Below are 25697 nucleotides of genomic sequence, written 5' to 3'. Positions count from 1 at the left end.
CTCTTCCACACATAAACATCCTCTAGTAAGACTCTCTCTCTCACTCCTTCTACAAAGTAAACAATTGCGACAGATATTCAAGCAATTATTGCAGTACATGTATTCCAGTTTAAACTGCTACAGAATGAATTTCCCACTGTGCGTAACAATGGCCGTGTTATTCAAATTCCTCCGTCTTTGGAAGAGTAGAACTTATAACCTTGATAAGGTGGCCTCAAGCGTTGAAGCATTTGGGAGAACATCTCTTCTATTCTCATCTCTTCTTCTTCTCTCTCTCCCCTCGTCTCTCTCCGTATCCCTCCCTGACCACCCATTTGTTCCACATCCTGTTAAGGATGATGGGTTTTACAGTGAAGCCATTACTGTGTCCTGCACACTCGGCTGACTCCGCTACCCTGGGCGCTGGCCCAACACCACTCTGCTCTGTTCTACAGTGGACTGGACACACACATCAGTGGACACACCACTGATCAGAGGAGAGAGACGGCAGGGCGTATAACACTGATCTCTCTCTCTCGCTCTACTGTTTGACATTATCCCTCCTCTCTCTCTCCTGACTGTTTGACATGAACACTCCTCCCTCCTCTCTCTCTCTGGTCTGGCCTGATGTGTCCTGGGGCAGCGTTGCCAACCAGTCCACGACGGGGTGTCATGTGAGGAGAGGGAGAGACCAGGCAGGAGGTTGACACGAGGGAGTGGATCACTAGTTACCATGTCCGTCTGCCTTTTATGCCGTACTTCTGTTATGCCTGGGGTGTTGTGTGTGTGGGTGTGTGCGCATGCGTGTCTTACCTCTGATATGCCTGAGGAGAGGTGGGGGGAGTAGAGAAGACCTGGGCGTGAGGGTGGTAAGGTGTCTTCTTCAACGCCTGAATCAAATTCTGCCTGTACTCAGGGTCTACACACCACAAGGACCCCTTCCCAATGCTCTGTAGAGAGAGATGGGGGGGAGAGGAGAGGGAGGAGAGAGAGAAAATTGTTGGAATGAACAGTTGTTTGGCGACGTGAGGTCAATAAATGATGTATTTACTTTCATAGCGCATTATTGTACAGTACATATCCACAAGAGATCACTGAGTCCCACAGACACTTACCGATACGGCACACACCCCTTCCTTCCCCTCGCCTCCCCCTTCTTATCCTCTTTCCGTGACAGCCACCTGTACGTGTGTTTGTCACAGCATTAGCACCAGGTGAAATAACCAGCCTCTCTTTCTTTCCACTTTCGCTCCATCTCTCTTTCCTTTTGTTCTAGGTTTGGTTATTGAGGTGCACGGAGGTCAGATAAGACCGATTCTACCCTATTTCGCTCTAAGCTCTATATACCTCTGGGAGAGGTGCTTCACCTTTGTGTGTGTGTGTGTGTGTGTGTGTGTGTGTGTGTGTGCGCACCTCACCTCCAGCAGGATTTGATTATGAGAAAAAAGTAAAGCGATAAACCTGCCTCTTGTAAAAACCAGGCCAGAAAGAAATAAAGAACCCGGACAAATGTGTGTTTTGTTTTTAATGGTCCCCATATGACAGCATCAGCACTTTGCTACAGGGAGAGGATTTCTAATTTCCAGTAACATATAGTGAAGAATACCCAATGAGAGGGCCAGGTCATCTCAAAGCAACCAGACCGGTTGGGGAAAAAAATTCACAATGTCAAAAGTCTGTCACTTCAACAGATGACATAGTCGCCCAAACCTCTCTCTCCCTCTCTCTGTGTGTGTGTGTGTGTGTGTGTGTGTGTGTGTGTGTGTGTCAGAATGTGCACTGCTCTGTGTTCTAGTTAGATCAATAGTCATGACCTTGGGCTCAGTGACTTGATATCAGACAGCCGTGTGTGTGCGAGGCCAATTGAAAGAGAGATTGTGAGAGTTTGTGTACTCGGGTGTATGTGAGCTTGTGACTGACTACCTCTGCCCCTATCTACTGAAGCGACTAGTCTGCACAGAGGGACAGGTTATATCAGGTGCTAAATACAGAAATCTACCCTATTGATCTTAAAGACAGTGCTAGGCTAGGCGGATAACCGCTAATATTTACTCTTCTCTCTAGGCTCCAGGGCTCCAGGGAGCTAAGCTAAAGCTAAATGATTTGTTCCAGCGCTAGCTAGGTAAACACTGGGATTATGGGATATGATGTCCCTTCCCTGGCCAGAGGTGGCTATTATGCATGTGCGCACAGCCACACATACACACACGCCTGCACGCACACACTTACATTTCTGTTGAAGGTTCTTTCCTAACATCTCATATCAATTATGTCATGACAATCACCTGAACTTGTTATGTGTTGTTATAGATATGCTAATTTATGGACAATATGCAGTATCTGCCTGCAGGGCTATATGCTTAGAATCACAGCAACAGTATGTAAACAGCATAGGAGGTTGGTGGCACCTTAATTGGGGAGGACGAGCTGATGGTAATGGCTGGAGCAGAATATGTGGAATGGTATGAAATACCACGATGCCATTCCATTCGGTCCGTTCCAGCCACTATTATGAGACATCCTCCCCTCAGTAGCCTCTACTGGTAAACAGTTTTTTCACCATGGAGAGTACTTGTTTGTTTGAAGGAAGTTTAGAGTAAAGATCCAATTCCGCCAGAAGCGATGCAGGCGGTAATTTTAGGTTCAGACACACACACACACACACACACACACACACACACACACCTAATTATTCTGTCAGCTTTCCATCAGTGGGGCTTCTTCTTTAAGGCCATGACTCAGATTGTCACAAACTCTATCAGGCCATGAAATGCAATACTTATAAATGCTGCAGTATAGACAGCCTGATGATGCTACCATCCTACTGACAGCTCCTGTAAGTGTGTGTGTGTGTGTGTACACTTCAGTGGAGGCTGCTGAGGGGACGATGGCTCATAATAATGGCTGGAATGGAGTCAATGGAATGGTTTGATTCCATTTCATTGACTCCATTTCAGCCATCATGCCTTCGGAAAGTATTCAGACCCCTTGACTTTTTACACAGTTTGTTACGTTACAGCCGTTTTCTAAAATAGATTAAATAAAACATTTTCCTCAGCAATCAACACACAATACCCCATAATGAAAAAGTGAAAACAGGACATTTAGATTTTTTTTTGCAAATGTATAAAAAAATAAACAGAAATAACTTATCTACATAAGTAATCAGACTATGAGAAGTAACGAGACTATGAGAATCAGATACTATGAGACTCAAAATTGACCTCAGGTGCATCCTGTTTTCATTGCAAGCCATTTGCACTCTGTATGTAGACTTTCTTTTTTCTATTGTGTTATTGACTGTACGCTTGTTTATTTCATGTGTAACTCTGTGTTGTTTGTTTGTGTCGCACTGCTTTGCTTTATCTTGGCCAGGTCGCAGTTGTAAATGAGAACTTGTTCTCAACCAGCCTACCTGGTTAAATAAAGGGGAAATATATATTTTTTTAAATGGATCATCCTTGAGATGTTTCTACAACTTGATTGTAGTAAGTTCTGTGATACATTTTATTGATTGGACATGATTTGGAAAGGCACACACTTGTCTATATAAGGTCCCACAGTGGACAGTGGACGTCAGATCAAAAACCAAGCCATGAGGCTCGTAGAGCTCTGAGAAAGGCTTGGGTCGAGGCACAGATCTGAGGAAGGGTACCAAAATATTTCTGCAGTATTGAAGGTCCCCAAGAACACAGTGGCCTCCATCATACTTAAATGGAAGAAGTTTGCAACCACCAAGACCCTTCCTAGAGCTGGCCGCCCAGCCAAACTAAGTAATCGGGGGAGAAGGGCCTTGGTAAGGGAGGTGACCAAGAACCCGATTGTCACTCTGACAGAGCTCCAGAGTACTCTGTTGAGATTGGAGAACATTCCAGAAGGACAATCATCTCTGCAGCACTCCACCAGTCTGGCCTTTATGGTAGAGTGGCCAGACAGAAGCCACTCCTCAGTAAAAGGCATATGACAGCCCGCTTGAAGTTTGTCAAAAGGCACCCAAAGACTCAGACCATGAGAAACAAGATTCTCTGGTCTGATGAAACCTAGATTGAACTCTTTGGCCTGAATGCCAAGCGTCACGTCTGGAGGAAACCTGGCACCATCCCTACGGTGAAGCATGCTGGTGGCAGCATCATGCTGTGGGGATGTTTTTCAGCGGAAGGGACTGGGAGACTAGTCAGGATCGAGGCAAAGATGAATGGAGCAAAGTACAGAGATCCTTGATGAAAACCTGCTCTAGAGCACTCAGGACCTCAGACTGGGGCGAAGGTTTACCTTCCAACAGGACAATGACCCTAAGCACACAGCCAAGACAATGCAGGAGTGGCTTACATGTCCTTGAGTGGCCCAGCCAGAGCACGGACTTGAACCCAATCGAACACCTCTGGAGAGACCTGACAATAGCTGTGCAGCGACGCTCCCCATCCAAACTGACAGAGCTTGAGAGGATCTGCAGATAAGAATGTGAGAAACTCCCCAAATACAGGTGTGCCAAGCTTGTAGCGTAGTACCCAAAAAGACCTGAGTCTGTAATCGCTGCCAAAGGTGCTTCAACAAAGTACTGAGTAAAGGGTCTAAATACCTGTTTTTGCTTTGTCATTAAGGGGTATTGTGTGTAGATTGATGAGGGAAAAAAACTATTTAATCAATTTTAGAATAAGTCTGTTACGTAACAAAATAGTCAAGGGGTCTGAATATTTTCCGAATGCACTGTATAATTACTAAAACAACAAACATGAAACAAGACAGTGTAACAGTGGCGAGATAGCTTGAGAACAGGAAACAATACCGGCTGAGAAATGAACATAAGGGAGGGTCATATAAAGGGGAGGTAATGGAGTCCAGGTGTGAATCATGATGATCTGCAGGTGCGTAATGAAGGATGCCAGATGTACGTAATGATGAATCCCAGGACCGGTGGTTAGTATACTAGCGACGTCACGCGCCAGAGGGAAGTACGCCCCCTCTGACATGCGGCAACCAGTGGAGGTCGACCTCGAGGGTCGAGGTGGCGGGTCGGTCCAGGCGGCGAAGGTGGAAATCACGGATCATGTTGGGATCCAGAATGTCCTCCACCGGAACCCAACACTGCTCCTCTGGGCCATACCCCTCCCAGTCCACCAGATACTGGAGCCGACCCCCACAACGCCGGGAGTCCAGTAGGGATCTGACAGCATACGCTGGACTCCCCTCGACACCCAGGGGAGGTGGTGGGGTGTCATAGGCGACAGCATCAGCTAGGGGACCAGGAACCACCGGCCTGAGAAGAGAGACATGAAACCAGGGTGAGATAGGATAGTGACTGGGCAACTGTAACCTATACGTCACCTCGTTGACCCTCCGAAGAACCTTGAATGGCGCCACAAACCGGGGGCTCAGTTTCTTGCAGGGCAGGCGGAGTGGAAGGTTCCTGGTAGAGAACCCGACGCGATCCCCAAGGTGGAACATAGGGGTCTCACTGAGGTGGCGGTCTGCCTGTTCCTTTTTATGATGGACGGTGCGCTGGAGTCTCTCATCAACAGCTGAAGCTTCGGTCTAGCCGGGGGTCCATGGGGCCAGGGCCGGCTGAAAACCCAGAATACACTGGAAGGGGGTCAACTCAGTGGAGGAGTGACGCAGCGAGTTCTGAGCATACTCTGCCCATGGAAGGAATCGTGCTCACTTACCCTGCCGGTCCTGACAGTGACTCCTCAGGAACCTCCCAAGCTCCTGGTTCATCCTCTCCACCTGCCCTTTGGACTGAGGCCGGTACCCAGAAGTGAGGCTGACCGTGACCCTGAGCTTCTCCATGAATGCCCTCCATACTCGTGATGTGAATTGGGGGCCACGGTCGGAGACGATGTCCTCCGCAAGGCCATAATGCCAAAAGACCTGCTGGAAGAGTGCCTCAGCGACTTGGAGAGCAGCGGGGAGACCAGGAAGAGGGATTAAACGACATGACTTGGAGAATCTATCCACAACCATCAGAATGGTGGTGAAACCGTCAGAGGGGAGATCGGTTACAAAGTCAATGGATAGATGAGACCAGGGTCGCTGAGGCACGGGAAGTGGCAGGAGCTTCCCTGCTGGTGCATTCTGGGGGGACTTGGTTTGGGCACATACAGAACAGGAGTTGACATAAGTTACATCCTATGCCAAGGTGGGCCACCAGTAATTCTCAGCGATGGTGTTGATAGCGTGAGAAATACCTGGATGTCCAGCGACGACAGCCCAGGTCAGTAGCTGATCCCTGTGGGAACATAGATGCGCTCAGGAGGACAGTTCAGGGGTGTGGGCTCCCTCTCTGAAGCCTGGCGGATGTCCACATCTACGTCTCAGGCCACTGGAGCTACAACTTGGGAGGATGGGATTATAGAGGCACTCTGGACAGGACCCTCTCCCGAATCGTAGATATGGGACAGGGCATCGGCCTTGATGTTCTTCGAACCTGGGCAGTAGGTCAGCGTGATGTTGAAACTGGCGAAGAATAGCGCCCACCTGGCTTGGCGCGGATTCAGTCTCCTCGCTGTCCGTGTGTACTCCAGCTTCCGATGGTCGGTGAGAAGGACAAAAGGTTCCTTGGCGCCCTCCAGCCAGTGTCTCCACTCCTCTAATGCCAACTTCACCACCAAGTGCTCACGATCGCCGACATCGTAATTCCTCTCTGCGGGGGACAGTTTCTTAGAGAAGAACGCACATGGATACAATTTCAATGGGATACCCTGTCGTTGAGACAAAACTGCCCCCATGCCCACCTCTGACGTGTCCACCTCAACCACAAAGGATAAAATAGGATCTGGGTGTTTGAGCAATGGGGCGGAGGTGAAATGTCCCTTGAGACGAAAGGCCTCGTCGGCTGCTGGGCTCCACACCAACCTACGAGGCCCACCTTTGAGGAGAGAGGGACGGCGACAGAGCTGAAGTTCCTGATGAGCGGCGGTAGAAGTTGGCAAACCCCAAAAACTGTTGTAACCCCTTTAACCTCTATTGGCTAGGTGGGACGCTAGTGTGCCACCCGTGGTGCACTCCATCAACAGCAGGTGCATTTCAAGAGCGGCAATTTTGAATCCAAATAAATGTCAAAATTCAAATTTTTCAAAAATACAACTATTTTACACCATTTGAAAGATAAACATCTCCTTAATCTAACCACGTTTTACGATTTCAAAAAGGTTTTACGGCGAAAGCATAAATTTAGAGTATGTTAGGACAGTACATTTACAAGAGTTGTGTGTAATGTTTTGTCAAGTCAAAGACAGGGTCACCAAAACCATAAAACCAGCTAAAATGATGCACTAACCTTTTACAATCTCCATCAGATGACACTCCTAGGACATTATGTTAGACAATGCATGCATTTTTAGTTCTATCAAGTTCATATTTATATCCAAAAACAGCGTTTTACTATGGCATTGATGTTGAGGAAATCGTTTCCCTCCAATAACCGGCAGTCAAGTCAGCGTCACAAATTAAATAATTAAAATTAGAAAACATTGCTAAAATATTATATTGTCATTTAAAGAATTATAGATTTACATCTCTTGAACGCAATCAACTTGCCAGATTTAAAAATAACCTTACTGGGAAATCACACTTTGCAATAATCTGAGCACTGCGCCCAGAAAAATACGCGTTGCGATACAGACTAGACGTCATGTTGGGGAGATCTAAAATCGAAAATACTATGTAAATAATCCATTACCTTTGATTCTCTTCATCAGATGTCACTTCCAGGTATCACAGGTCCATAACGAATGTAGTTTTGTTCAAAAAAGCTCATCATATATGTCCAAAAATCTCCGTCTTGTTAGCACATGATCTAAGCCAGCCGGACTTCTCGTCATGAACGAGGGGAAAAAATATATTTCCGTTCGTTCAAACATGTCAAACGTTGTATAGCATAAATCATTAGGGCCTTTTTTAACCAGAACATGAATAATATTCAAGGTGGACGAATGCATACTCTTTTATAACGTATTGGAACGAGGGTACCCAACATGAACTCGCGCGCCAGGTGTCTAATGGGACATCATCGTTCCATGGCTCTTGTTCGGTCAGATCTCCCTCCAGAAGACTCAAAACACTTTGTAAAGGCTGGTGACATCTAGTGGAAGCAATAGGAAGTGCCAAAATATTCCTCAGCCCCTGTGTTTTTCAATGGGATAGGTTTAAAGTCAATACAACACATCAGGTATCCACTTCCTGTCAGAAAATGTCTCAGGGTTTTGCCTGCCAAATGAGTTCTGTTATACTCACAGACACCATTCAAACAGTTTTAGAAACTTTAGAGTGTTTTCTATCCATATATAATAAGTATATGCATATTCTAGTTACTGGGTAGGATTAGTAACCAGATTAAATCGGGTACATTTTTTTTATCCAGACGTGCAAATGCTGCCCCCTAGCCCTAACAGGTTAAGGTAGTTGGGACTGGCCATGACCTAACCGCATCTACTTTCTTGTCGTCCATCCTTACTCCCTGCGGGCTGATTTGGTACCCTAGGAAGGAGACAACATTCTGATAGAATTGGCACTTCTCAGCCTTAACAAACAGGTTGTTAGCCAGGAGGTGTTCCAGGACTGCTCGAACGTGAATGATGTGATCCTCCAAGGTCGCCGAGTAGACCAGGATGTCATCATTATACATGACCACCTGGCGTCCGAGTATGTCCCTGAACACCTCATTCACGAATAACTGGAACACTGACGGAGCATTGGCTAAGTCAAATGGCATCACCAAGTACTCATAGTGGCCAGACATCGTGCTGAATGCCATCTTCCACTCATGCCCCTCCTGGATGCGGATGAGATTGTAAGCACTCCGCAGATCCAGTTTGGTGAAGAACCGGGCCCCGCGAAGCTGTTCGATGGCTGCCGGCACCAGAGGGAGAGGGTACCGATACCTTGTGGTAAGTTCATTGAACCCTCTGTAGTCAGTGCATGGGCATAACCCTCCGTCCTTCTTGGGAGGGACATATAAAGGGGAGGTAATGGAGTCCAGGTGTGAATCATGATGATCTGCAGGTGCGTAATGAAGGAGGCCAGGTGTGCGTAATGATGAATCCCAGGACAGGAGGTTAGTATTCCGGCGACGTCGCGTGCCGGAGGGGAGGAGCAGCCGTAGATGTGACAATTAGGCTATTTCAGCCACACCCATTGCTGACAGGTGTAGACAATCGAGCACACAGCCATGCAATCTCTATAGACAAACATTGGCAGTAGAATGGCCTTACTGAAGAGCTCAGTGACTTTCAACATGGCACCATCCTAGGATGCCACCTTTCCAACAAGTCAGTTTGTCAAATTTCTGCCCTTCTAGAGCTGCCATGGTCAACTGTAAGTGCTGTTATTGTGAAGTGGAAACGTCTAGGTGCAACGACTCAGCTGAGAAGTGGTAGGCCACACAAGCTCTCATAACGGGACTGCCGAGTGCTGAAGCGCATAGCACTTAAAAATCATCTATGCTCGGTTGCAACACTCACTACCAAGTTCCAAACTGCCTCTGGAAGCAACATCAGCACAATAACATTTCATCAGGGGCTTCATGAAGTGGGTTTTCATGGCCGAGCAGTCACACGCAAGCCTAAGATCACCATGCGCAATGCCAAGCGTCGGCTGGAGTGGTGTAAAGCTTGCCGCCATTGGACTCTGGAGCAGTGGAAATGCGTTCTCTGGATTGATGCATCACACTTCACCATCTGGCAGTCCGACGGACGAATCTGGGTTTTGCGGATGCCAGGAGAACGATACCTGCCCGAATGCATAGTGCCAACTATAAAGTTTGGTGGAGGAGGAATAATGGTCTGGGGCTGTTTTTCCATGTTTCGGGCTCAACGCCTTAGTTCCAGTGAAGGGAAATCTTAACGCTACAGCATACAATGACATTCTAGACGATTATGTGTCTCCAACTTTGTGACAACAGTTTGGGGCAGGCCCTTCCCTGTTTCAGCATGACAATGCCCACGTGCACAAAGTGAGGTCCATAGAGAAATGATTTGTTACGATCGGGGGTGTAAAAACTTGACTGGCCTGCACAGAGCCCTGACCTTTGGGATGAATTGGAACGCCAACTGCGAGCCAGGCCTAATCGCCCAACATCAGTGCCTGACCTCACTAATGCTTTTGTGGCTGAATGGAAACAAGTCCCCGCAGCAATGTTTCAACATCTAGTGGAAAGCCTTCCCAGAAGAGTGGAGTCTGTTATAGCAGTAAAGGGGGGACCAACTCCATATTAATGCCCATGATTTTGGAATGAGATGTTTGATGAGTAGATGTCCACATACTTTTGGTAAGTAATTGTACATCAGACCATAAACCATACAAACAAAGCCAAACAAAACATTTCTCATTTCAAACCAACATATTTTCTACCCTACTGTAATTATCAACCAGCCCAGGTTTGTGTCTGAATGTGAAATAAGTTATTGTGCTACCTTTAAACAAAGATAATCAACTCTAATTACCAGCCAGTAATTAATCGCAGGAAAGGAGGGGCATTGAGAGAAAGCTAGTGTGACGGCAGGTTTTAATGCCTATTTCACACAGGGTCATTAACTTAGTGACAGCTTTAGGTGGAAATATGTTTATTGTCTGATGCTTAAATGAAAAGCTACCACAATTTAATATCAATCAGGTCTACCAGAAAGTTATGCACAAGACATAAAGACACAAACGTGTGTGTGTGTATGCGTGCATGTGTGTGTTTCCTCTTGAGTTGTGGGATTATTTCTATCCGTCTCTCAGAGAAAGAAGGGGCTGTGCCAGCTGGAATTCCAAACGTTCAGTAATCAGGAAAGAATCGATGGGCTTTAGAGCACTTTCCCTCGCATTTCTTTCCCTCGCACAACTCTCTGCTCTGAGACAGTACACTCAATACAACCCCCTTCAGAGGGAAAAAACAGATGGAGAGACAGAGAGAGGAGAGAAAAAGAAAAAGGTAGAGAGACAGTTGAGGGAGGAGGCGGAGAAAGGGAGAGAAGGAGAGAAGGGAGAGAGAGATGAAGAGGGAGAGCAAATGAGAGAGAGGTGTGAGGGAGAGTGGAGAAAGAAGAAGTGGGGCTTGGTTGCATTACAGCGGTCGTCCCCTTCTGAGAGAGAAAGAAAGGAGGGAGACTGAGAGACAGAGAAATGAATGGAGGATGTAGGGAGGAGGCGGTTGGATTACAGTGGTATCCTAGGCAACAGGCGTGCTGCGCGGAGTGTGTGGCGTTTGTGTGTGTGTGTGCGCGTGTGAAAGCGGGTGTTTGATGGTCCTGGCAGAAGGCTCTTTCGCCCTCTCTCCCTCTCTTTCCCTCCCTCTCTCCCTCTGATGATTCATCCCTCCATCTCACAGCCCATCCAGTTAATCCTATCAGCCCCCCGCGCTAAATAACACAGCCCTCTATTATCATCCTCCTCCTCCTCCTCTCCTCCTCCTCCTCCCTCCTACCCCTGAATTCCTCCTTTTCTCACGCAAAGAAAAACACAGCTCACTATCATTTTCCTCCTCTCTTACTCTATTCCTTTCACCCTCCTCTCTTACTCCTGCTTCTCTATCCCTCTCTCCTCTCCTCCTCCCTCCTCTATTCCATTTATTCTGTTCTCACACTTAACCTCTCTAGGGCAGGTGGCACCAAATCGTCCCACCTACGTAACAGCCAGTGGAATCCTGTGGCGCGTTTTTCAAATACCTTAGAAATGCTATTACTTCAATTTCTCAAACATATGACTATTTTACACCATTTTAAAGACAAGACTCTCGTTAATCTAACCACACTGTCCAATTTCAAAAAGGCTTTACAACGAAAGCAAAACATTAGATTATGTCAGCAGAGTACCCAGCCAGAAATAATCAGACACCCATTTTTCAAGCTAGCATATAATGTCACATAAACCCAAACCACAGCTAAATGCAGCACTAACCTTTGATGATCTTCATCAGATGACAACCCTAGGACATTATGTTATACAATACATGCATGTTTTGTTCAATCAAGTTCATATTTATATCAAAAACCAGCTTTTTACATTAGCATGTGACTAGCATGTGACTAGCATTCCCACCGAACACTGCCGGTGAATTTACTAAATTACTCACGATAATTGTTCACAAAAAGCATAATAATTATTTTAAGAATTATAGATACAGAACTCCTCTATGCACTCGATATGTCCGATTTTAAAATAGCTTTTCGGTGAAAGCACATTTTGCAATATTCTCAGTAGATAGCCCGGCATCACAGGGCTAGCTATTTAGACACCCAGCAAGTTTAGCACTCACCAAAGTCAGATTTACTATAAGAAAAATGTTATTACCTTTGCTGTCTTCGTCAGAATGCACTCCCAGGACTTCTACTTCAATAACAAATGTTGGTTTGGTTCAAAATAATCCATAGTTGTATCCAAACAGCGGCGTTTTGTTCGTGCGTTCAAGACACTATCCGAAAGGGTAAATAAGGGTGACGAGCATGGCGCAATTCGTGACAAAAAAAAATCTAAATATTCCATTACCGTACTTCGAGGGCATTTCAACCGCTGTTTAAAATCAATTTTTATGCCATTTTTCTCATAAAAAAGCGATAATATTCCGACCGGGAATCTGCGTTTAGGTAAACAGACGAAAGAAAATAAAGCATGGGGTCGACTCGGGCACGCGCCTAAGCCCATAGTACTCTGATCGGCCACTTGCCAAAAGCGATAATGTGTTTCAACCAGAGGCTGCCTCGATATCGTTCAGGATTTTCCCGGGCTCTGAGAGCCTATGGGAGCCGTAGGAAGTGTCACGTTAGAGCAAAGATCCTCAGTCTTCAATAAAAAGAGCCAAGATGAAACACAACTTGTCAGACAGGCCACTTCCTGCATGGAATCTTCTCAGGTTTTGGCCTGCCATTTGAGTTCTGTTATACTCACAGACACCATTCAAACAGTTTTAGAAACTTTAGGGTGTTTTCTATCCAAAGCCAATAACTATATGCATATTCTAGTTACTGGGCAGTTTTGGTAACCAGATTAAATCGGGTACGTTTTTTATCCGGCCGTGTCAATACTGCCCCCTACCCTAGAGAGTTAAAAACACTCTTACATACAGGTCTAGGTTGGAACTGTTGCTGTTAAAATACAATAAATAACTTCATTCTGAACTGGAATGAACAGATTGATCACATCACAGAGATGTATAACAGAACACACACACACACAGGCTTTTTGATCGTGCAACCCTAAGTAACAGTACAGATAAAAAGGGCAATGAAATGTACCAATATTTCCGTATAGCTGCATATTTTCCTAAGCTTGGGTCCCAGAAAAACACAGAATTTCTCATTTGGGTCTCAGGCTGAAAAAGGTTAAGAACCCCTGGGTTAGAGCGTTGGGCCAGTAACCGAAAGGTTGCTAGATCGAATCCCCGAGCTGACAAGGTAAAAATCTGTCGTTCTGCCCCTGAACAAGGCAGTTAACCCACTGTTCCTAGGCCGTCATTGTAAATAAGAATTTGTTCTTAACTGACTTGCCTAGCTAGATAAAGGTGAAATACATTTATGGAGCACTGACGACTTCCTATATTTAAATTCCTTAATTACAACCTTTATCTCCTCCATTTCACAGTGGAACAAAAGTGTGTGAGAGAGAGAGTCAATGGGAAAAAAAGCAGAGACAGCTCAACTAACTTCACAGCCCATCCAAAATAATCTGCACAAATAGCTCACCCCAAACAGCATCTCTCCAAGCCTCTATCAAATTGTATACGGTTAGTGCGTCTTACAGCGTTAGTTACGCAGTTGACTTTCCAAAAGTATCATTAACTTAAAGAAGCAGTCCGGGATCTTAAGCACTTACAAATTCGTAACATATTGTACGATTTATCTTTTTGCAGGACGTAACATACTGTATAATACGAAATGGATGACATAGTACACAATTTTCAAGGACCCGCTTTGGCTCGTGACCCTACTTTTATTTATTTTTTTATTTTTTATTTCACGTTTACTGGTGCATCACTTTAATTAATGTCTAGTGTCCTTCTACAATGTTATTATAAAGTCACTGAGTCCCATGCTTCCCCAAACTAAAAAACACAGCCTAACACTTTTCCATGTGAACTAGCAACTAACAGGGTACTTTGAACTGTACAAGTGAAGGTCAAACTAAACAAACCTAAAGCAAACGACAGACTAAAGAACTCTGAAACACCAACCCTATCCTGAATCCAGTCTGACTTCCACCCTCTATTAGAACCAGTGGAGGGCCAGGAGAGAGAGAGAGAGCGAGCGAGCGAGAGGGCAATCGGAAGACAGGGAGAAAGATTGACAGAGAAAGAGAGAGATGGGAAAATGAGGAGAGGGAAAGATATGGAGAGAGATTGAGGATTATTAGCTGCATTTAATTAGCTATATCATCCTAATTAGTGAAGATCACCTTTCAAAGAGTGGTAGTGGTAGAGGATAGATCACAGAGGACCTACACACACATACAAACACATACACACGGTTTATTTCTAGGAATACATTCTCCATTTTGTCACATTGGCACAGCCACTAAAATCTCTGCTGTATTAAGGTACTGTGGGATCAATTCCCTTGTCTTTGCATTAAGGAAATCCACTCAAAAGTGAAGAAAGCATGAAGCATTAAGATTCACTCCAGTATGACAACACTTCAGTTTTTCCCCTTTGAGCACGCGCTGCCAGGATTAACAGTGAACATTTCACTGAGATCACCCCTCTCGTTAGCATTAATTCAACTGTTAGAACGTCACTCTAGTTCTCCCATCCTCTCTCCCTCTGTTTCAGTCTGTCCAGACTAGTGCTCACTCAGTGTTACCATGCTAGAAAAGGCTTCATACCATGGGCTCCCCTAGCATAGGAGTGTACGCACACACACACACACACACACACACACACACACACACACACACACACACACACACACACACACACACACACACACACACACACACACACACACACACACACACACACACACACACACACACACACACAGCATGGTGATCTCATCCCCTGTCATTGTCTGCTATGACATTCCACCACAGTTATCTTTACTTGTCACAACAACATTCTCCTCCTCCTCTCCTCCTGAGAGAGAGAGAGAGAGTAAAAGGCTGGTCGGATGGTGTTTGCCGGGGGTATCCCTCTCCCCTTCTCTCTCTCTCTCCTGGACGGGATGGGGCTTGGTTCTAACTTTCTAGGTCCGTTAAAATGCAGTAAAGTTAGTGCTTTTAATGATGTAACTATTGGGCCAATAAAGGTATTTAAATAAAAAACATCCCTCTCCCTCTTTCTCTACACCCTCTCTCACTCTACCCCCCCCTCTCTCTATAAAAGGAGGTCTATAAACCAGCAGACTGAAGGACTTTCCTAGTCTAACATGAGTTCCCTTGGCCTATGAGTCACAACACAGAGAACAGAGGGGGATCTCTTAACTACAGCTATTTTACAGTCTCACCCTTCAAATTGACCTATTAAAAACATCCCAATTGAATTAGTCCCTATCTGTGTGTATGTGTGTGATGAGCAGACTGACTGATTGCAGGGTATTTTTGGCAATGAAAACCCACATCACATTACCCCTCCTTCCACCAACAATAGCTACAAAACAATGGAAGAGTGTTCTGCCCCTTTAGTGTTTGAAGATCTGAAATATTCCTGTAACAGATCTATGTCCATTGGAGAGCGAGAGGGAGCGAGAACGACAGAGGTTGGGTGCGTAGCAGAGGATGTGCGTGCTAACACCAGCGAACCCTGGCAGGCTAACATCTGTCTACACAGAGGATAACATCTGGCCAGGGCACACATCATCAAGCGGGGGGGCGGGGGGAGCCAAGTGGGCAGAGGTGGTAGCGAGAGACCATGAACTGGGGACTGAGAATAGGGGGTTGGGGGTAGGGGACAAGAGACAGGATCAGTCCCCAGACCATGAACTGGGGACTGAGAATAGGGGGCTGGGGGTAGGGGACAGGAGACAGGGGGTATAGGGACTGGGCACACATCAGCAGGCACATAGCCCAAGAGTACACAGATGGGCAGAGTGTGAGGCTGGAGGACAGGGGACTGGAGGCAGAGGGACAGGTAGCTCAGGGGAATCAGTGAGAGAGCAGGGCAGGCCAAGGATAGTGGCAGAGGATCCCTGGTGGGGTGATGACTATGGGCAGAGCGACCACAGGATCGGTCCTGACCTGCTGCTGCATTATTAAGCAGTTTACAGCCGCAGTACATGTCTGTTAGTAGCATCAGCATAACCTCAATGACTTCTACTGGTAATACACCCACTATGCGAGAGGGAGCGAGAGAAATCACCTACAGAGAGATTAACCTAGAGAAGCGTCCCCTAAGCAAGCTGGTCCCGGGGCTCTGTTCACAAACACAATTAGACCCCGAAGAGCCCCAGGACAGCAACACAATTAGACCCAACCAAATCATGAGAAAACAAAAAGATAATGACTTGACACATTGGAAAGAATTAACAAAAAAACTGAGCAAACTAGAATGATATTTGGCCCTAAACAGAGAGTACACAGTGGCAGAATGCCTGACCACTGTGACTGACCCAAACTTAAGGAAAGATTTGACTAATGTACAAACTCAGTAAGCGTAGCCTTGCTATTGAGAGAGGCCGCCGTAGGCAGACATGGCTCTCAAGAGAACACAGGCTATGTGCACACTGCCCGCAAAATGAGGTAGAAACTGAGCTGCACCTCCTAACCTCCTGCCAAATGTATGACCATGTTAGAGACACATATTTCCCTCAAATTACACAGACTCACAAAGAATTCGAAAACAAATCAAATTTTGGTAACCTTCCATATCTATTAGGTGAAATCCCTCAGTGTGCCATCACTACTGCAAGATGTGTGACCTGTTGCCACAAGAAAAGGGCAACCAGGGAATATTTATGTTGATTTATTTTCCCTTTGTGCTTTAGCTATTTGTACATCGTTACAACACTGTACATAGCCATAATATGACATTTGAAATGTCTCTATTCCTTTGAAACTTTTGTGAGTGTAATGTTTACTGTTAATTTTTGATTATTTATTTCACTTTTATCTATTATTTATTTAACTTGCTTTGGCAATGTAAACATGTTTCCCATGCCAATAAAGCCCTTTCAATGTAATTAATTGAGATAGAGAGAGAGATTGCAGATGCTCTTGCCCCGGTGTCTCATCCCTCTGTGTCGACCATGTTCCCTGTGTAAATAATTAAACCGCTGAACCAAACAGCTAACAGGACGCAAACACACACACAGCTGAACCTCACAGACTGACAGAGCTAAAAGGCCACACCTTTTTACAACAGTAATAAGCCTGCCCCATTAGCAAGCATTACACACATTCATCTCAATGAACCACACACACACACACACACACACACACACACACACACACAATCACAAAAACACACAGAGAGAGATTTACATGCACTCACTCAGCAATAAACAGATTGTCAAGGTAACCTCTAAATACTGGTCAATATAGACCAACTCTTCTATTTGTAAATTACAGGTTCTATTTCAATGCAGATGAAATGTTGGTTTTGGTTTTGATAATCTTATCTGGTTGATCTTTACGGCCTGGCACTCAGCACATTCCATCTGCATGTTGCCATGGTCACCACAGAAACACAAGAAAAAACAGTGGCATTAATCAAGGTTTAAATCAATATTTACCACGAGAGAGAGAGAGAGAGAGAGAGAGAGAGAGAGAGAGAGAGAGAGAGAGAGAGAGAGAGAGAGAGAGAGAGCGAGAGAGCGAGAGAGAGAGAGCACTAAAGTGGCATTTGCACTTAGATATAGGACTGTGTGTGTCGGGCAGAAGGTATCGGCGCATGAGGTCTGATACCAACAGGCTCAGAGACAGTTTCTATCTACAAGCCATCAGACAGCTGAACACTTTTTTTATTCATTTTTTTACCTTTATTTAACTAGGCAAGTCAGTTAAGAACAAATTCTTATTTTCAATGACGGCATAGGAACAGTGGGTTAACTGCCTGGTTCAGGGATACCAGATTGACGCTCTAACCACTAGGCTACCTGCCGCCCCAGAACTGGACTGACCACCTGCACCTTAGCCCATATGCACTCACTCACGCACAAGCACACCCACACACTGATCCACACACACACATATACATTCATGCTACACACATCAAAAATGCTGCTTGCTAAATACTGCACAATTTAAACACTTGCCCCTTCCCCAATACACATGTAAATAGTTGTGCCTTCCTGTATTATATTTATGCTAAAATGTTTATTCTATTCTATTGAGCCATTTACTTTGTTCATATTCTTATATTTTATTATTTCTTATTGTTGTCGCATTGTCAAGAAGGAACCTGCAAGTAAGCATTTCGACGGTGTATACCATGTGTATCCCGTACATATGACTAATAAAACATGAAACTGTGTGTGTGTGTGTGTGTGTGTGTGTGTGTGTGTGTGTGTGTGTGTGTGTGTGTGTGTGTGTGTGTGTGTGTGTGTAACTATCCGTGTGGGTACCAGAACTCTCCATAAGGATAGTAAAACAATGAAAATTTGGACAAGTGGGGACATTTAGCTGGACCCACGAGCTGGTCCCCATTTTAGGCTTAGGTTTACGGTTAGAGTTAGAATTAAGGTTAGGGGTTACGGTTAGGTTTAGGGTTAGGGTTAAGAGTTAGGTATAGTTTTAGGGTTAAAGGTTTGGGGTTAAGGTTAGGCTTATGGTTAAGTTCGGGTTAGATTTAGGGTTAGGGAAAATAAGATTTTGGATGGAAATAAATTATTTGGTTCCCACAAGGATAGCAATACAAAACTCTGTGTGTGTGTGTGTGTGTGTGTGTGTGTGTGTGTGTGTGTGTGTGTGTGTGTGTGTGTGTGTGTGTGTGTGTGTGTGTACACGGTCATGAGGTGTCAAACTGAAACATTGTGTTCATAAACAGCGTCATGGAAACCAAGGACACTTTGACTGCCACATACACACAAATGCGCATGCGCACACAAACACACGCACACAGCAGGCATCTGCAGGAATCCTGCTGATACACACACAGTTTGAACCATCACATCACCCCATACAAGGACATCCCTTACAGTAGGCAACATAAAGACCTCTACATAACACATCCTCTACATACCACAATCACACTACCACTTTAACCAGTGACAAAACCTCACATCTTCATCCAATCCACACTTCCTCTCCTGTCCTTTCCTGTCCTCTTCTCTATAACGTAGGTAATAGATTCATGCATTTTCACTGAATGTCTAATGACAACAGACACAATCATCCCACTCATTCATTAAACAGTTTAACACACACACAAACATGGAAAACGTTTACAAGCGCCATTCATTAAACAGAAAAAGTCCAAGATGGCGAAGCAGTCAGACGTCTTTGTCCTGTCGTGTCCCTTGTATACATCTTTTTACATATTTTTCTTCGCATATCTTTTTGAAATATTTTCCTAAACCTCAACTTCTAAATACTCTCCTGCAACCAGCCTCACCCAATGTGGCGTGGATCTGTTTTTTTTTTCTAAAGTATTTCTATTTACTTCGGATCTGGAATCCCTCAACTGAAGCTAGCCAGCTAACTACCTACCAGCTATCAGTCAGCAAACCATTGCTAGCGGTCATCAGCTAACCTCTCGCCAGTTCGAACAACGTGACTCAAATCAGAACATATATATATTTTTTTCCATATCCCCAGATTCCCACCGCAAACTCTGAACATTTTCATCTGGATCTTCACAACTAACTAACCGCAATCCCGGGTGACTACTCCTGGCTAGCGTTTCCATCCCGGAGCAAGCACCAATTAGCCTGAAGCTAGCCCGGCCAGGGCTCCTGTGCTACCACGGAAGCCCACTCCTGGGCAACAATATCCGGACCCGTTCTACTGCCGGTACGGGGGACGGAACCCCGCCGATCCTCTACGATTGGAATACCGACATAATCTGCCTGAGGATTCCAACAGGCCCCTCAGGTGTGACGTCCGCTGAAGGCCCATTCTGCTAACCACGACCTACCTAGAGCTACTTGGAACCCTACTAATTCCACGACTGGTCTACCACCATCGTATCGACGCCACCGCATGAAGAGGCAAAAACAGACTTACCCCCATCGCGACGTCCCCCAAAGGCTAACTGCTAGCCTGCTTGCCCCGGTCTGCTAACTGCTAGCTTGCCTGCCTCGGTCTGCTAACTGCTAGCCCAGGTCTACTAACTGCTAGCCCAGGTCTACTAACTGCTTGCTTGCTAACCCGGTCTGCTAACTGCTAGCTTGTTTAGCCCCGGCCTACTAACTGTTAGCTTGTTAGCAATGGCCTGCTAACTGTCTGAATCGCCGTGTCCCCAGTCAGCCCAACCACTCACTGGACCCATATGTTCACTTGGCTACGCATGCCTCTCTCTAATATCAATATGCCTCGTCCATTACAGTCCTGGTTAGTGATTATTGTCTTATTTTACTGTAGAGCCTCTAGCCCTGCTCAATATGCCTTAACCAACCATGTTGTTCCACCTCCTACATATGCGATGACATCACCTGGTTTAAACGTCTCTAGAGACTATATCTCTCTCCTCATTACTCAATGCCTAGGTTTACCTCCAATGTACTCACATCCTACCTTACCTTTGTCTGTACACTATGCCTTGAATCTATGCTATCGTGCCCAGAAACCTGCTCCTTTTACTCTCTGTTCCGAACGTGCTAGACGGCAAGTCCTGATAGCCTTTAGCCGTACCCTTATCCTACTTCTCCTCTGTTCCTCTGGTGATGTAGAGGTTAATCCAGGTCCTGCAGTGCCTAGCTCCACTCCCACTCCCCAGGTGCTCTCATTTGTTGACTTCTGTAACCGTAAAAGCCTGTAACCGTTTCCAGAAACAAGTCTCTCACTGTTGCCGCTTGCTAGACCTCCCTCTGCCCCCAGCTGTGCCCTCGATACCATATGTGAATTGATTGCCCACCATCTATCTTCTGAGCTCGTGCTACTAGGTGACCTAAACTGGGACATGCTTAACACCCCGGCCAACCTACAATCTAAGCTTGATGCCCTCAATCTTACACACATTATCAATGAACCTACCAGGTACAACCCCAAATCCGTAAACACGGGCACCCTCATAGATGTCATCCTAACTAAGTCGCCCTCCAAATACACCTTTGCTGTTTTCCATCAAGATCTCAGCAATCACTGCCTCATTGCCTGCATCCGTAATGGGTCTGCGACCAAACGACCACCCCTCATCATTATCAAACACTCCCTAAAACACTTCTGCTAGCAGGCCTTTGTAATCGACCTTGCCGGGGTATCCTGAAATGACATTGACCTCATCCCGCCAGTAGATGATGCATGGCTATTCTTTAAAAGTGCCTTCCTGACCATCTTAAATAAGCATACCCCATTCAAAAAATGTAGAACTAGGAATAGACATAGTCCTTGGTTCACTCCAGACCTGTCTGCCCTTGACCAGCACAAAAACATCCTGTGGCATTCTGCATTAGCATCGAATAGCCCCCGTGATATGCAACTTTTCAGGGAAGTTAGGAACAAATATACACAGGCAGTTAGGAAAGCTAAGGCTAGCTTTTTCAAACAGAAATTTGCATCCTGTAGTCTAACTCAAAAAAGTTCTGGGACACTGTAAAGTCCATGGAGAATAAGAGCACCTCCTCCCAGCTGCCTACTGCTCTGAGGCTAGGAAACACTGTTACCACCGATAAATCCACTATAATTGAGAATTTCAATAAGCATTTCTCTACGGCTGGCCATGCTTTCCACCTATCTACCCCTACCCCGGTCAACTGCCCGGCACCCTCCACAGCAACCCGCCAAAGCCCCCACCATTTCTCCTTCACCCAAATCCAACTACTTCTCTGATAGAGTTCAGTGTGTCAAATCGGAGGGCATGTTGTCCGGACCTCTGGCAGTCTCTATGGCGGTGCCACAGGGTTCAATTCTCGGGCCGACTCTCTTCTCTGTATACATCAATGATGTTGCTCTTGCTGCTGGTGATTCTCTGATCCACCTCTACATTCTGTATACTTCTGGCCCCTCTTTGGACACTGTGTTAACTAACCTCCAGACGAGCTTCAATGCCATACAACTCTCCTTCCGTGGCCTCCAACTGCTCTTAAACGCAAGTAAAACTAAATGCATGCTATTCAATCGATCACTGCCCGCACCTGCTCGCCCGTCCAGCATCACTACTCTGGACGGCTCTGACTTAGAATACGTGGACAACTACAAATACCTAGGTGTCTGGTTAGACTGTAAGCTCTCCTTCCAGACTCACATTAAGCATCTCCAATCCAAAATTAAATCTAGAATCGGCTTCCTATATCGCAACAAAGGATCCTTCACTCATGCTGCCAAACATATCCTCGTAAAACTGACCATCCTACCGATCCTCCACTTCGGTGATGTCATTTACAAAATAGCCTCCAACACTCTACTCAACAAATTGGATGCAGTCTATCACAGTGCCATCCATTTTGTCACCAAAGCCCCATACACTACCCACCACTGCGACCTGTACGCTCTCGTTGGTTTGCCCTCGCTTCATATTCGTCGCGAAACCCACTGGCTACAGGTTATCTACAAGTCTCTGCTAGGTAAAGCCCCGCCTTATCTCAGCTCACTGGTCACCATAGCAGCACCCACTCGTAGCATGCGCTCCAGCAGGTATATCTCACTGGTCACCCCCAAAGCCAATTCCTCCTTTGGTCGCCTTTCCTTCCAGTTCTCTGCTGCCAATGACTGGAACGAACTGCAAAAATCACTGAAGCTGGAGACTCATATCTCCCTCACTAGCTTTAAGCACCAGCTGTCAGAGTAGCTCACAGATCACTGCACATAGTCCATCTGTAAACAGCCCATCTATCTACCTACCTCATCCCCATACTGTATTTATTTATTTATCTTGCTCCTTTGCGCCCCAGTATCCCTACTTGCTCATTCATCTTCTGCACATCTACCATTCCAGTGTTTAATTGCTATATTGTAATTACTTCGCCACCATGGCCTATTTATTGCCTTAACTCCCTTATCTTACCTCATTTGCACTCTCTGTATATAGACTTTTTGTTTTCTTTTGTTCTACTGTATTATTAACTATGTTTTGTTTATTCCATGTGTAACTCTGTGTTGTTGTATGTGTCAAATTGCTATGCTGTATCTTGGCCAGGTCACAGTTGCAAATGAGAACTTGTTCTCAACTAGCCTACCTGGTTAAATAAAGGGGAAATAAAAAAATAATAAAAAAATAGTATGGATGGAATAGCTCTGCGAATGACACAATTCAAACACTCCACTCTGAAAAGTGGCCTATTGACACACACAAGTCCTGTTAGCATCGTTAATGACTCATTAACAAAGATTGGAACAACGAAAGAGAAAACCAAGTAGTATATGCGGTAAAAGCTTACAGGATTTTTATCATTGAATCTGATTGGTCGATAGTGGTTTCAACATCCAATTTCCCTTCAATGTTTGGTTTCCAGATTTTTCCAGTCTAGCATGATAAGGGAATGTATTATGCATGCTACACCTGTGTGCGTGCGTGCGTGAATGCATGCCTAGTATGCACACAAGCACGCACAAGTGCACAGACACACAAACAAATCAAAACACACACATCCATGCAATATTATTCATAAAATATGAACTTTATAAAAACATGCCTGAACAAAAGAACAAGTATTGCACACACACACACATATACGTTTCTCTGTTGCTACAGCAACTGCTGGCTTTCCATGACAATGGCAGTGGTGTTGCCATGGAGACAGGTATACAGCCCTAAGCAGATGGCAGCGGACTGTGAGTCACATGGAAGGGCTTTTCTGTTCACACACACACACACACACACACACACACACACACAAGAAATCACATGCATGCAAGATCACGTGCATGTATGCAAGCACATGCCTACACACACACAAACTCACACACACGTAATGTACTCAAGTAAATCTATTAAACCAGTTCCAGTCAATGACTGATGATTGTGGCGTCATAGTAAATATCTGTATATGGGGCAATTGCACGTTAACAGAATGATGCTGAGACAGATTTTTCACTTTAAAACGTATTTCAAACATAAACAAATGATTGCAAAGTTAAACAAACCATAAAACACTATGCACAAGGACGACTTTTAAACAACGTCCACTGAAAATGTTACAAAAGCACATTTAGTTGAAGAACAGTACCAATGCAAAGTTTGGTAACCGAATGACGGAACAAACACATACCATCATTCTGTTACCAAACTTTGCATCTGCAATGTTCTTCAAGTAAATGTGTTTTGAAAAATGTTCTGTGGAAATTGGTCAAAGTAGTGGAATTTACCATTAGCATAAGAAAATGTGATACTTCCCAGAAGCATATTAACTTAATGTGTCAGCCACTGTTCACACACATGCATGTATGCACACAGAGCAGGATTGCATCATACAGAATGTTTCCTTTGTTTTCAATGTACCAGATTTATCTCTCTTGAAGAACAAAGACACATAGATGGGACTTTACTCTCTACAAGTGATTAGCAATGAATTTATCAAGCAATTATCTGAAAACACACTTGTCCATTATTCAATAAAGGTTTGGCTGCAGTGCAGGAATTTACAATTCAAACAAAACATCAATGACATTTAAAAACCAGGCATGTCACAGCGATACCAGGATAGTGTTTTGTCTGTACTTGACTATGGCAAGTGTGTGTGTGTGCGTCTGTGTGTGTGTGCGCATGTGTGTGTTTGCATTCGCATGCAGGTGCGTATTAGAGGCTGAGGAGTGAAAATGAATTCCTGTCCTGTCTTGTCCTGTCAATTACTTTCCTGTACTGTCCTGATCCCGCAACAGTTCTACAACAATGGAACATCCTGTCCCTTTCCGATAAAATTCACTCCCTTCCCGTCCCGTGCTCATTTCTGCACACAGAAATATGTAGGTTATTGTGTTTGTTCAGGAAGTATTGAAAATGATTATTTCAGCAACGCAATATGCGACTGACATGTGGTTGTCTTACCCATCTTAGTTAAACGCACTGACTGGAGAACAAGTCGCTAAGGATAAGAGCGTATTCTAAATGACCTAAATGTAGATAGATTAAGCCGGAGGATGAGGACCTAGACCCCAGCAGGATGGTCTGCTCAGCACAGCGCCGGCATAAAGCTGTAGCCTGCAGCTGAGCACTGCGCACATACTGTATGAACATGTACAACACATGAACAAAACTAACATTTTGTTATGTATTTTTTACTAAGAGGTAGTACTGTATAAGTCAATCTATTTTTATTTCACTCTTCACCTCAGATGGCACAGGTTTAGTTAAATATGCAAACAATTGGGCTGGATGGTACAGTTGTTGGGAGTAGAGCAGCTATGCCACTTCCGGCCACTTGTCCCGCTATCAGATTGGTAGCCCATTTGATTAAACAGCAGCATTTTTTTTTTTTTTTTACAAAACTGTAATCGGTTCCTTCATTGTTAAAGAAAACACCATCAAATTCCTAAAACATCACTCTTTCGTTGGCTCTAATGTTAATGTTATTGAAGGGTCCTTGGCTGAAACAAGACGTGGCAATTGCTCTATTGAAGGCTTCATCATTTAGCCTACTGACAGTAGATTGGCATCTGAGGTAGCCTAGGTTAGAGTCATTAAAACTCATTTATCAACCACTCCACACATTTCTTGTTCACAAACTATAGTTTTGTCAAGTCGGTTAGGACATCTACTTTGTGCATGACACAAGTCATTT

The 25697-nt window shown here is 45.0% G+C and overlaps 1 protein-coding gene across 5 annotated transcripts in view; it reads right to left on the bottom strand.

Annotated features, from left to right (window-relative positions):
- Positions 1-25697, bottom strand: part of foxn3 (forkhead box N3) — a 122238-nt gene that overhangs the window by 58062 nt on the left and 38479 nt on the right. For all 5 annotated transcript variants that reach the window (XM_014196326.2, XM_014196371.2, XM_045718432.1 and 2 more), the window contains exon 3: positions 793-929. In XM_014196326.2, the coding sequence (XP_014051801.2) occupies positions 793-929 (137 nt within the window). The remainder of the gene's footprint in view (positions 1-792; positions 930-25697) is intronic.

Source organism: Salmo salar, chromosome ssa01 (genome assembly GCF_905237065.1).
Source record: "Salmo salar chromosome ssa01, Ssal_v3.1, whole genome shotgun sequence".
NCBI lineage: Eukaryota > Metazoa > Chordata > Actinopteri > Salmoniformes > Salmonidae > Salmo > Salmo salar.
Note: the sequence above shows the minus strand (reverse complement) of the source record. Positions and strands in the feature narration are given on the sequence as shown.